Here is a 13,446-nt window from a genome sequence, read left to right as displayed (position 1 = left end):
TCTGCTTGGATTTAAATATGACTGCTCTTGAATTCACAGTCACTCCAGGTGTAGTCCTTAGAGCTTGTCAGAGTTGTGGTTTGGTCTCTGTTTTGAGACAAAGATCATGAATAAATAAATTTAAGAATGATTAAAATTTAGGTCTTCACTTCACTTGTATCTCTTTAAAGTGCGTTACTGTGCTGTAAATTGTGAATTTCTTTGCTGTGGTTATTAGATTTATGCCTGCTGTGGTATGTTTACCCTCCAAATCTCCGACGATAATTGGAGCAAAGAATATGTGCAGCTACACGGTTCCCCATTCGCAAGCCTTAGACACAGAGCTTTTAAAAAGGTTAGGAATTTATGTATACAAACAGTAACAAATGATAAAAAATAACCATTTTCTAGAGCTAATATCCACTGCTAGATTCAGGAGTCACTTTTTAAACTGTGCACTGTAGGTCAGGATCTGAGTCTGTGCAGTTGTGGAGCCTATACCTGCTGCTGGTTGGTTGTTAAAGCCTCCCAAATTTATGCGCTGTCGGCTTATCTCGTTTTCTATTTCTGTAGGTTTACTAGAAAAGATGTGAATGCATTAATGAGTTTTGTAGAGTACCAGTAACAGAGCTAAACTTAGTATCAAAAGTCAAGTAGCAAATTATACAACTGACTGGATCTGACTTTTTTGCCCACAAAAGTTCCTTAATTCTTCATGGCATAAATTTAACATTCCTTAGAGATTTTAATCCATATTGATACAGCTGCTGCAAATTTGTCAGCTGTACATCTATGAAGCAAATCATCCCAAAGGTGCTCTGCTGGATTGAAATCTGTGTACATTAAACTCATTGTCATCTTCAAAAAATTTTGAGGATGACTTGAGTTGTGTGACATAGGGCACATTATTCTGATGGAGGCATCAGTTGGTACTGAGAGACCCAAAGTATGCCAAGAAAGTATGTTCCACGCCATTGCACCACTGATGCAAAGGCATAATAGATCCATGTTGTTGGTTACGTCAAGATCATGTTAGACCCTAACGTGTCAATGTCGCAGCAGAAATCAAGACTAATCGGGCCCTCCAACATTCTTTCAGACTTTTGTTGATTCGTTTTGGTGAACTGGTGGGAATGGTAGTCTTAGTTTTCTGTTCTTAGCTGACAGGAGTGGCACTTGGTTTGGTCTTTGCTGCTGTAGCCCATCTGCTCCAACGTGCTGTGCGTTCTGAGCAGTCTGGCCATTCTCCCGTGACATCTGGCACCAACAAGGCCATTTTCTTCCAGAGAACTGCCACATTGGACATTTTATCTAACATTATCTGCCTCCTGTTTGGTGCTGGGCAGGTAGTATTGGTGAACATATTGGAGCTGAAAACAGCTAGCTGGCACCAATCACTGAGAAAATCAGCATTTCCAAAGCAAAAACCATCATCTTCCAACGCAGTCCCAGTGTCTTTGCTCTTGACTGATTTTCTTCCTTCTTCATTTCCACATTAAAAACATAAGAAGATACTGTGAACTCTTATAATGACTTTATTGACATTGCGCATTGGTATCATTGGTATGATTATATCTCTTCTGAATGCTATACATAAGACAAGCCATAAACCAAATTTACTAAAAGAATTCTGTCCAGAGAGGAAGTAAATAATCAGAAAATGGAATTTGTTTTGCAATAACTCATCTTAGAACCTGCTGTATCTCTTCTCCTTGAATTTACATCCTTCTTGTGGAAAGCAACAGAGCACAAGAGAGGTGAAGAAGTATGTGCAGGCAGGGTGGAGATGAGTGTGATCTATAACAGAAGGGTAGCAGCAAGTGTGAAAGGTAGTTTTTTGACTTAAGAAATTTTATATTTATGGTTCTTTCAACAAAACAGAAAACAATTTCCTTCCTTTCTCTCGAAAATTTCGCTATTCTGAAAAGTGTCACCTAGGCGGATCTCATCCGTGTAAACAAGCTTATAAGGAGTGTAAGATAGACGTTAGGTTGGCCGGAGTAAGTACGCTACAAAGGAACATTTCCTGTTCCCCTCTTATCACCACTGTAATTACCACATTCCACTTCTCAAAGAAATAAACAATAGCAGGCGCCTCTGCAGCTTTCTCCACTCCAAGCTATCTGCTGCCTCACACGGTGTCCTCCACCTTCCTCCTCCTCCTCTCCTGTCCCTCTCCCTCTGTCTCACACACAGCGCATCTCATATTAATTCTTCCCATATACAAACACACAGAGCCACACTCTCACAAACATCAGTCGTTAATTTGATCTCTGCTGATGATTTATTTTCTCGATGACTGCGCAAACACACGCAGCCTTTTCTTCTCAGCCCCCGTTAATTTGTCTGTCCATCTCTCCGTCCTCCTGTGGTAACAGGGCTGACACGGAGTGTGACTTGGCAGCCGTACTGTAGCTTTTAAGCACCGACTTGCAGCAGTCGCCCGAGAGCCTTCCGTCGTTTATCTCGCGGATAATAATAATGCTTAGGGGTGAGCAGACCTAACTCATCACTGCCTTTTATGGCTTCAACAATGCAGTGATTATAAATGGCTATTAATAAGAGATACAGCATTAGAGAGCCACAAGTTTGAATCATCATTACAGGAGAATTGTTCAGATTTGCAGAGTAGCAGAAGATAATTTAATTCTGCGCGACAATATGTGAGATTTTCCTCAGATTTGTTACATTTTAAAAGCTGCTTTTAAAGTCTTAAACAGGTGCAGGAAATATTGCAATTAAGAAAAGAGACATTTTACTGGATGAGGCAGACTGAGAAACAGCACATTGTGCTATCAAATTAGCATCTGCTGTGTGGGTTTTGTAAATTGGGTGAGAATTATCTCTCTTACATTATAATAAACTGCTGATGACTATCACATTTTCATGTGGTTTTATAATTTGGGAAGCATTAAAGCCCCCTCCCCCAAAAAATGCCCAAGGATTTTGCATTGTGGGCTTCACAGCTAAGTGGGAAAAGATAGATGATCATTGCTAAAAGCAAATTCAAAGGCTCTATCTTCCACCGTTCTTTATGTCCCAGCTTTGAATATTATCTACAAGAGAAGGGCCACGGGCATTGTTGCTGACTCCGGCTGTGTAATGTCAAATCGATACCTGGTGTGTTTCGGGTTTCACAAATGAAAAATACAAGCAGATTTGATCAATGTACAAGAGGGATATATGACTCGAGGCTTGTACCGCTCTCGTAATACAAGACGGATCCATAGCGCAGCCTCACTGGTTGAACGGGCGAGATTAATCTATGAACCGAGATGAAAATCGGCACTTAGTTGGCACTGATTTCACTCGGTCTTATTGAGTGAATAAGCTGGACAAATCTTGGTAGGGGCAATTTCAAAGGTGGAGATTTTTTAAAGTTTATTGAAGTTTACAGTTTGAAGGAAAACTCCTAATTCCTGCATGATAAATGAAAAGTTTTGTAGACAATGCTGAAAATACGGCAGTGATGTAGACGCAAGCAGCGAATTCAGTGTTGCGTTTCTTTCATAGTAGTAGACATCTCTGGTGTGATTGATCGCTGCCTGTTGAGTTTTGTCTTGATTTTTTTGGTGGGTGTATGTGAAAGGAAAGGGATGAAGAATAAAAATGATGTAAGATTCTTGTTTTCTTGTGTTCATGTGTGAATGTTTTCCCTTGTTTTAATGTTTAAACGCTGTGAAATATATTTTTAATGACTCCCGAGCTTTCAGCCGGGCTTTGAATTGGCCATTTCCATAACCCTCTTTTTTTGAGCCATTCCTTGGCAAATTTACTATGCTTAGTATCATTTTCATGGTGATCAATTCAATTCCAGTTTAGCTTGAACTTTTGGACAGACGGCCTCATATTGTCTTCAACGACTCTTTCATATGATGCATGGCACATTAATTAAAACAATGGGCTGTCTTTGCTTCTGTTTATTGGCAGAATGATTTTTTTCTCTATGGTTACTCTTGGATAGCAAAGACTTTTTCCTGGCACAGTTCTTGCACATTTAAAATTAGGGCCATGGCGTGATTGTAGATACATGCACTTTAACACCTGCAGAAGGTGAATTTGGGTGGCTATTGAAAATTTATTTTTGGAGAAAATTCTCTTGCATTTGGCGGTTTTCCCATTCATGGGAAAACTAGCAGTAGTGACTTTTGTTATTTCTAAATTACCTTTCTTAAATAATTCAAAGATTAAAATCTGTTGACAGACTGACAGGCATACACATACAACACACTTTGATTTTTATACCAAAGAAACGCACTTTTTCATCTGTCTAAGGAAGTTTAACTGTGAATTAATCTTTTATATTCAGTCATCCATCTGTGGATCATGCTAGCCTAGTTTAATAACTCCTGGAGATTGGAGCCTATATGGTGCTGGGGGCGGAGTCTGTGAATTTACTCTATTGGTGTCATAGGCCCTCTAGGAGTTCGGAGTTAAGAGGTCAAGAGTTAAAGTTTCCATTGTAACACCTCCAGATTTGACATAGAAACACTCGTTTTTAACACTCGATTTTAACTACTATCATTTTACACCTCAGAGTTACATTAAAAGAATGTGACTCTACTTAGAGTAAAATTAACTCTACTTTTGCAAGAAGACTACTAACACCAAAACATTTAACACTTTTGAATTTGCTGTGTAGGGAAATGGATGGGTGGGCATACATTTTCTCCTGTTTATTCTTATAATGTGTTGGAAACCCTTACATATTCAGTTCAGGTCATTTGTGTTTTATTTGCACCCTTTATTGTTGGATTGAAAACCCCAATAATAAGATTATGAGCTTGGCGATGGTGGGAAGTAAAAACTCAGTTTTAACAGGAAGAAACCTTCGGTTCAGTGAGGCGTAGCCATTTGCTGTAACCGGTTGGGGGTCCTGAGCCTCTCCCTGAGCCTGGTTCTGCAGGAGATTCTGGGACCCTAACGAGATGTTTGAAGCCTAATCCTAAAGTTATCGAGGATGATTTTTTCGAAATTTTAGGAACCACACTGTCTTCAGTCTTTACTGAGATATTCCTCTCACTGGCTTGGGAATTCCTAAAAAATAAACAAATTCTTCTTAAAATCAGCTTGCAAAACAAGTCTTTGACCTTAAATTTTCAAGAACAACATCTATTTCTGACTTGGCTCTAAACCTACCTCATCCTTCACATGTACCACGATACTTTCTTCCAGTTAAACACCATATTTGATCATATGATGATACTGCTGTAAAGTGGCCCACTGGATCACTATTACGGGTTGGACCACAGCCATCGTCAGACTCACCCTTTCATGTAATCTCAGCTACAAAGCTATAAAGTTTCATGACTGCTTCATATACTGTTGTGATTTTAAAGGTTTAAGCAATCACAGCTACACTGTTTTAAGTTTTAAAAAAGCCTTTTTTTCTTAATAGGTTTCATAAACGCCAAAACATTGAACATTTTTTATGTGTAGTTTTCAAATATAACTTACACTTCCTTCTCACCCTTGGGGTCTTTCTTCAGTACACACCCACTCATTCTGCCTGTTCGCGTTCATCAGTCTCACCTTCACACACACACTTATCATTTAGCTGTAGCAGCTTGAAAATGGAACAAAGAAAGCACTCACCTCGTTTCCGCCATGATTTATGCTAGGACTGCTATATTATTGGTTCAGTTAATATGCAGACTCATTACACTCATCCCAGTCTCAGATTTATCAACTGTTTTGCTGAAGCAATTTAAGGGTTTTCCTGAAAATTGATTTAAGCGTTTCAGAATATATTTCTGAGTACTTATCACTAACAACTTCCTCCTTCAATTTCACTCTACCTCAATTTTAATTTGACAGAAAAGGGTCTCAAGCTCTAACTTTCTCTCTTCTCTGAAAGATTGTTGGATTTGTGATGTATAAATCAAACCTCACTCTGTGTCTGAATGTTGGATCAGAACATTTTCTACCCTTACAAGAGTAAAACCGGGCAGAAAAAAATGAGTAGATAGTGACTAAGTGCCCTTTTACCAGGCTCAAGTCAAGAAAATTGTCATCCACTTGTAAAAAGCTCATTACGGTTTTGGTGCAAGCTCCAAAGGGCATCCACTTCAGGCTTGCTGGTCTGTCTGAACTGAAAGCTTGCTACTAGAACCATTTGTTAACCGTGTCTGTGTCTGTCCAGCCATGTTCACAGAGGTGCCTCACGATATGACTGCCCAAAGAGGTCAGGATGTGGAGATGGCCTGCTCATTCAGAGGAGCGGGAACCCCTTCCTATGCACTGGAAATCCAGTGGTGGTACATCAGGAACCATCTTGACTGGACCCACAGGCAGCCCTGGACAACTAATGAAGTAAGTTCACAACAGAAATTCTGGCTCCTTTTTTTGGTTTTATTTAAAGGATATGTTCACCCTTAGTGATCTTGTTTACAGGTGGTCATCCTTCCTGGGATAGTTAACACAGCCACCTGGAAAATCTAAATGCTCAGTTGAATCACTACTGCCTGACTGCTTGTTTCTACAATGTTACCAAAATGATCGAAAAGATGAAAAATTAAAATAAAAGATCAACTCCAGATGAATTCTAGATGATCTTGCAATGGGATCCCACCAGCCCAGTGATGCTGATGCACACACTAGAGTTGGCACTGTAGTAAATGTGTTTGTAACATGTAAATGAACAGATTAGAAATCAAAGAAGGGGCTATAAGTATGCAAAGGAAAACAGACTAATGTGGGTGCAGGTTTGTAAGGTGCGAACAGGTTTTGAGCCCCTTGCCGCGATTTCTTCCAGTGTCCTTTACCCAGTACTGATCTTGGAACTCAGCCTTCATTTTGACCTCAGCTACACACTTGTCAGGTTTCACGTCTGTGTTTCACATTGCTGAAATATGCCCACAGAGACACATTTCAACACCTGCCAAAGTGCTCAAAACAACCTTTATGGCAGTTGCCACAGCAGGTGATTTTAAGCCCACGGACTCATAAGGTGAAATAAGTATTTACGCTCTCTGTCTCTGAGTTGTCTTCAGAAATTGTCTTTTGAGTATATGGGAGAGTAAGGTAATATGAGCCCTTTTTCTTTTTTAACTTGAAGTTTTAGAAAGCCAATCAAACTGAGATCCTTCTGCTAATGTTTGTCACTTTTCCTAGGTGGCTCCTGAGGAGGAGATGGCAAAGGATGCTACAAAGATAAGTGTGAGTTGCGAACAATATCTGCAGTTATTTTCACCAGAAAGCCGTTATGTTTGCCTTGGTGTTAGAAGACTCAAAATGCTTATGATTACATTTAAATTTCTTGTTCTGCATGATCCACAGAGGTTGTGCTTATGCTGTATTGCACACAGCGATGTGATTTTCAGTCGTTGCAGCTCGCATGGTGGGTGAACGCTCCAGACGGTGCATTAACACGTTCACGAAAAACCTCGATGGCTCTGCAGAAGCACAGCGTCAGGCAAAGAGCAGGCAGCGCTGCTGCTCGTGGGTGGTTAAGTGTCCTCCCCATGGGGGAGTGGCCCCTGAGGGCATCATCTGCAAATTTTAATAAACACTACTGAAACTTTGTGGCTGCAGCACCAGATCTCAGTAAAACAGAGTAGAAAAGGAAGGGTGGGAAGTCAGCAGATCTTTTTATATCTCCTCTGGTATTCCCCCTGGCAAATGGAAAAATAGGTGAGCCTTTTATTGAAAGAAGCAGGACAGTATAGAGTAACTCAACATTTTGACTTTTTTCTAATTACCTGCAGAAGTGAGCAGACTGCAGGACCGACTGCATGTTATCTCTACATAAACTTATTCCTCTAGCCTTATCTCTTTCCACTGACTTTATAATTACAAAAATGAACCAAAAAATGTTCTACTTTCTGGGGTTTTAAAGCTGTGTGTGTGTGTGTGTGTGTGTGTGTGTGTGTGTGTGTGTGTGTGTGTGTGTGTGTGTGTGTGCAGAAGTTGAAGATGCATAAAGCTGCATTAAACATGCAGAAACATGTACACACAAAAACCTTTCGGCTTTCTCCCAAAAGGCTAGCTGCTGCTGAATCACTGATGCTGTGTTTTTGTGACTGTGTGTGTGTCTGTGTGCTTTTGTGTGTCTGTGTGCATGTTTGTGTGGGTGGAGCAAAACACTGCAGGCTACACAGCTGCAAAATCATTATGAGCTCTCTCTATATAATGGATCCTGGCTCACATCCATACAGTCAAACCAAAAACACCATGAGATGCTCACATATGCAGACGCAAACTCGCAAACGGCACGCATTAAGCTCACGCTTACAGCCAAACGCGCAAATGTCACTGCCACACACGACGCACACATCCCAACACCTACTGGCGTCACGAGGAGGAAGGTGGGTGATAAATGAAGTTGTATTTATATCTTGGTGCGTCACATCTCAAGATGTCCCCAGACTCTCATCGTCTTAACTCCTGCTCTGCAAACTTGCAAAGCATTTGACGTCTTCTCTTCGTACTTTCACAGATTTTATTGTTTGTCTGAGTGATTGGCTTGGAGGAGACGTGGCCTTAGAGTGCATCCAGGCCACACCACACATTTATTCTATTCTTCTCATGATCTTTCTTTTGTACCTCCAGTACTTCACGCATCTTAACTATCTTCAAAATACACTCAGCTCATTTTCTCAACACAGACGAGTGTATGATAGGCAGCCGCAAGCCTTAAGTGGCTTGACTGAATTTGCATGCAAGAAGGATGCTTATACAATCAAAGTAATAATTTGGCATTTTGAAACGATCCACTGATTTGCATTCTCGCTGATTGTTAGATGAGAAGATAAATGCCACGTCTGTGATGTCGTTTTGTCTTGATTTTCTATGTGTTGTGTTCTTCTTCTGAGGAAAACCGGCTCAGGACTGCAAAGGGAAAAAAAAACTTTTTGTGAAATCTGATACATTTGGATGAGCCATCCATCTATCATCATCTTAACCACTTCACCGATTCAGAGAGAAAAAAGAAAAGATTACGGGTGTTTCCGGAAATTGCACAGGTTTACAAGAAAATGATGAATTTCATAACATTTTGAAAGTTTGCAGTGAACAAATGAGATTAAAGTTACAAATTTATGAGAAATGTTGCAGAAACTGTCTTTTTGTAAAATGAGCCGCAACACTTCATTTTGCAAGTGGGATCACCATCACGCGACAGAGGCTACGAGTAAACAAGAAGCACTGCCAATTTCATTCAGACCAGTGTGTTATTTTCTTCTAAACAGGCAGAATTCAGGGTCATGTCCAGATGCTTATGATAATATGATGATTCACTAAAATACTGAGTTTATCCTTACTGCCGAGTCAGATTTTGAAGTGTAATTTGCGTGGCCAGGCATAAAAATGGCAAGTGGGCCACATGTGTGATGTAATGAGGTTGTTCCCACTTTACAAAGGGTAGCCATGAGGTTCATTAAAAATGATGACTTTAATCTCACAGACCATGCAGTACTCTGCAAGTCTTGAGCTGCCTCTTATTTCTTCACTCATTTCTTTGTATGCTGCTACAAAGACAACGAGAAATAGGTGCAGCGATTTATTGAAATGTGCAAACATATTCAGAAATTAAGTTGCCTGGCAAAAAAACACAAAAAACTCTTTGAACAGGGTCAGCTACAAGGACTGGAAATAACTAAAAAGAACAGCTAAAGAGAAACTCTAAAAGACCTGCAGAAAGCCTGTGAACTCAAAACTATCTTAAATATGACAACAAGTTTGACTACTTTGGAGGTAAATGTATAAAAATGAAGGACTTTTGCACAGCTCTGTATATGTTGACCCAGCTCAAACTTCTATTTTACCTACAATGGCATTAATACGCTGCTGTAGCTGCCCCGTGTGAATAGTAAAACTTCATAGCTGAAGCCAAGAAACAGCACACCATACTTAGTTGAAGTGAGAAGGTGAGTGCACATTTTGTAAGATGTGCACTCACTCATCTCGGGGTCTGTGAGATAGCAAAAGTCCTTTTTGGGGGGTTTTGTGCACTTTTCCTGTGTTTTTTTTATTTTATTTTATTTTGAAGGCTCATCTTCAGCTATATATAGAGAACAAGAACAAAGCTGATCTGACAGCACAGATAGCTACAGTATTGGAGCTGCTTTTTGCTGAAATATTAGTTGAATCATTTTTAGGGTTTTCAAATTGCTCTTTTTCATTTTTTGAAAGAGTAAATGACATTTTCCTTCTATTCCAGTTAAAGGGACTCGTAAAAATTGCAACATTAATTAATTCAGTACTCTCAATAGATGGCAGGTTTTTCTTGGTCTGATATGAACAGGAGCTATAGTGACTGTTAGTTCATTCATTCATTAAACTAATAGCTTTTACTTTACTACATTTATTGTTGGGTTGCCATTATCTTGAAATGGCCACTCATTGGTAAACTCTCTTCTGATTGGAAGTTATATTGGATATATTTGTTACAGTCCAACCACATTATATATGTTTTTTTATTTGTTTGTTTGTTTTTTTGTCCGTCTACCTTCATCAGGTTGTGAAGGTTGTAGGAAGCAACATCTCCCACAAACTCCGCCTCTCCCGAGTCAAGCCGTCTGACGAGGGCACGTACGAGTGCCGAGTCATTGACTTCAGCGACATCGAGGGCGCACGTCACCACCGCGTCAGAGCCTACCTGCAGGTGGTGCCGGAGAGCGACGTAATCAGCCGTAACCCCAGCAACAACTTTGAGGCCATGGACGACACCAAGAGAGGAGTGGGATTCTCTGACGGGGACGACGGGGAGTCTCTCGGTGGCACCAAAGAGCACGCTCACAGCCATCACCAGAATCACGGGCACCACCAGGAGCACGGCAAGCGTTCTTCTTCACCTGCCCACCACAGCCACGGCAGCAGCAGCAGCAGTCAGCAACACAAGGCAGGCAGAGAGCTGAGGAAGAGGGACGTGGACAGTAACCACAGTAGCCACAATGACTGCACCAACGAACCGAGCTGTGCGCTGTAGATGGCATTACACAAGGATTGCATAATATGATGTGTGTCACAGCATAAAAAAGCTATTCTTCCCACACAGTGCAGGCCTGTGCACAAATCCAGAATCTCTAGAAAATGTCCAGTATGGCTTATTCTAAGCACAGGGCTGCAAACTGTGCAGGGAATGTAGCTTTTTCTCGCTGTGCATGGGTCTGGGTTGGACTGCTCACCTGTCTGTAAAGCCTGGCTTCACAGCATTCAGCAAAAGGGTGGGAAGGGGGAGGGGGGTGCTGATGTGTAGATCTAGGCAGCTCCACAGGTTCTGGTCTCAGCACCAATTATAAAAAAAGAAAAGAAAAAAGAGACCTCTGTCTTACTATTAACCCGTGCTCTGTTCCACTCTTGTACTTTACATACTGTAAAAGACACACTCTGCTTTCATGCTCATACTTCTTCCACTGCCTTACTCTGTCATTTGATACACCCTCAGAAAAGAAAGGCTGATATTGTACATTTTATAACTGGGTCTGTCCCCAGTAGAAAAAAATCCTCCCTTTTATTCTGAGAGTATTCTGAATGAAACTCAGCCTACTTCTTTCCCTGAAAATCTTTTTCAGCTTCATTACATCTTTTTTTTTCTCTTCTGTGTGCATTCAATAAGTATACAGCCACACATCGACAAGTGTTCTCCCTGTGTTCCCAGAGCAGCAGTGCTTATCCAGCACAGACACAAGTCTTAAATCACAGATACATCGATAGTTTGAAAAGGGAGAGATTTTAAATCAAACCAACAACAACACGGGCTCCATCCTCCCCGCAGAGCTCTTTTGAGTTTATGACGCCTCTCTGAAAATTTGCCTTCCCTCGCTCGTGCTGCAGGTTTGATCCACTCGTGGCTGTTCATGCTGAGAGAAATCAATCAATCAAATTGCTCCATGCGGACCCCACCCTATTGGAAAGCCATGAGACGGTCAAATCCCAATGCCTCTAAATTAAACAGATTTGGTGTGCCTCTGAATCCTGACTATAAATACATAGAAGGAACAGATCGTGATCTTCGTGAAACAAACTTCCCCCGTTTATGGAGGAGCTGGACTGTATTCCTCTCCCAGCTTAGTTCTTTTATTCCAGTGCTCTGGCCCAGTTCTTATCAGTCATTTTAAAAGAAAAAAGCCTCAATCCTCTCCACTACAAGCCTCTAAACCCACCCTGTGTACATGACTGTAAAATATGAATTAAAGCTAGTGCATGTTTAGTGATTTTCTTAAAAAAAAAAAGACTTTTGCAGCCAACCAATAAAAACAGTGTTACCTGAGTTTACTTATATTGTAAAAAAAAAAAAAACCATCATTCTGTTCCAAATCCATATTTTACTTTTAAAGTCCTTTCAATTAGATCTTTTAGTTTTTAAGCAGTTTTCTGTTGCTTTCCTGCTTTCCAAAAGTGCTGTACAGACAGATGAATGACACATTCTCTCCATAGCTGCTCAGAAAGGGGGGCTCCCCTAATGTATCTTAGTACTTCAGCAGTGTTTCTTAAACTACTGTATTTGCAGGGCAGCAAACATGAGTGTAATCACATAATAATGAGCCTGAACATGTGTGTCTGAAAACGTCTGAGGGGCCGTTTTACTTCTGCCATTTTCAAGAATAATCTCTTTGCTTAGATGCTTGTATGAAACCTCATCTGTAAAGGTGAAGGGGAGGCTTTCTGGGCTGTAGGTTACTCTGAAGGGATCAATTGGGACAATGTGGACATGGGTAACACTTTGGATAAAGCCTTCAGCGGTGAGGGGGTAAAGTAAGAGGAAATGTTAGTGAAACACTGAAATCCTCTGCCTCAAAATATATTCTTGGGTTTCAAAGGCCATGAATGGTTCCACGTCTTTGGTGTATTACTCTCCAGAGGGACAACAGTGCTGCTGTTACTATGAGCAGCCTTCAGGAGGCTTGTTTATTGGTTTAAAGCGGTGATCAGCAGAATTATTTTTCAACTAGTAATTTGATTTGATGTTTTGTAAAGAAGAGATTACTGTTGGGGTGGGAAAAAAAGAGGGAAATGTACATTTCTTCTAGAATGTTTGGTCTCTCACTAAGTGTATGCCTTTATCAAATGAAATAAATTGTATATGAAACAATGGAGTTTGAGTACTCACTACACATTTCTACCTAAGTGGGTGTTTTTTGCTGTTCTTCGCCAGTTGCAGTTTACCTTTACGGCCCCTTGCTCTGTGTGTGCCTGTCCATGTGCATCAAGGAGCAGCGATGTTCGGCAGTTGCCTGCGTGTAATAGGTGCTGCCAGATTCCCCTCATCCTATTGCTGCTGATGACTAATGGTGCTATTGTCAGTACTGGCAGCAGGATAAATAGCAACAGCACCGGATGAGATAAAGAGGCGCTGTGCCGTGCTCGCTAACATTAAGCCAGGCCAGCTAAATACAAAACGTGGTGATCTTGTTTCCCCACACTAAACGCGTCATACATCCATTATGGAGCGGTGAGGTGGGGAGGTCCCGGGCTCTCCCATCAGTGAGGAGATAATGGAAGAGACATTCTGCTTCCTTCATTTAC

At 40.9% G+C, this 13,446-nt stretch overlaps 1 protein-coding gene across 2 annotated transcripts in view; it reads left to right on the top strand.

The window, feature by feature from the left end:
* The window catches only part of LOC309696621 (V-set and transmembrane domain-containing protein 2-like protein), a 57,449-nt gene extending 44,443 nt beyond the window's left edge, over positions 1-13,006 (top strand). For both annotated transcript variants that reach the window (XM_082517916.1, XM_082517917.1), the window contains exons 2-4: positions 6,122-6,291; positions 7,093-7,137; positions 10,436-13,006. In XM_082517916.1, coding sequence (XP_082374042.1) covers positions 6,122-6,291; positions 7,093-7,137; positions 10,436-10,906 — 686 coding nt within the window. In that variant the 3' untranslated portion in view covers positions 10,907-13,006. The remainder of the gene's footprint in view (positions 1-6,121; positions 6,292-7,092; positions 7,138-10,435) is intronic.
* The last annotated feature ends 440 nt before the right edge of the window (positions 13,007-13,446 follow it).

This window comes from Aulonocara stuartgranti (genome assembly GCF_965226115.1).
Source record: "Aulonocara stuartgranti genome assembly, chromosome: 20".
NCBI lineage: Eukaryota > Metazoa > Chordata > Actinopteri > Cichliformes > Cichlidae > Aulonocara > Aulonocara stuartgranti.
This window is presented reverse-complemented; position numbering and strand designations above follow the sequence as displayed.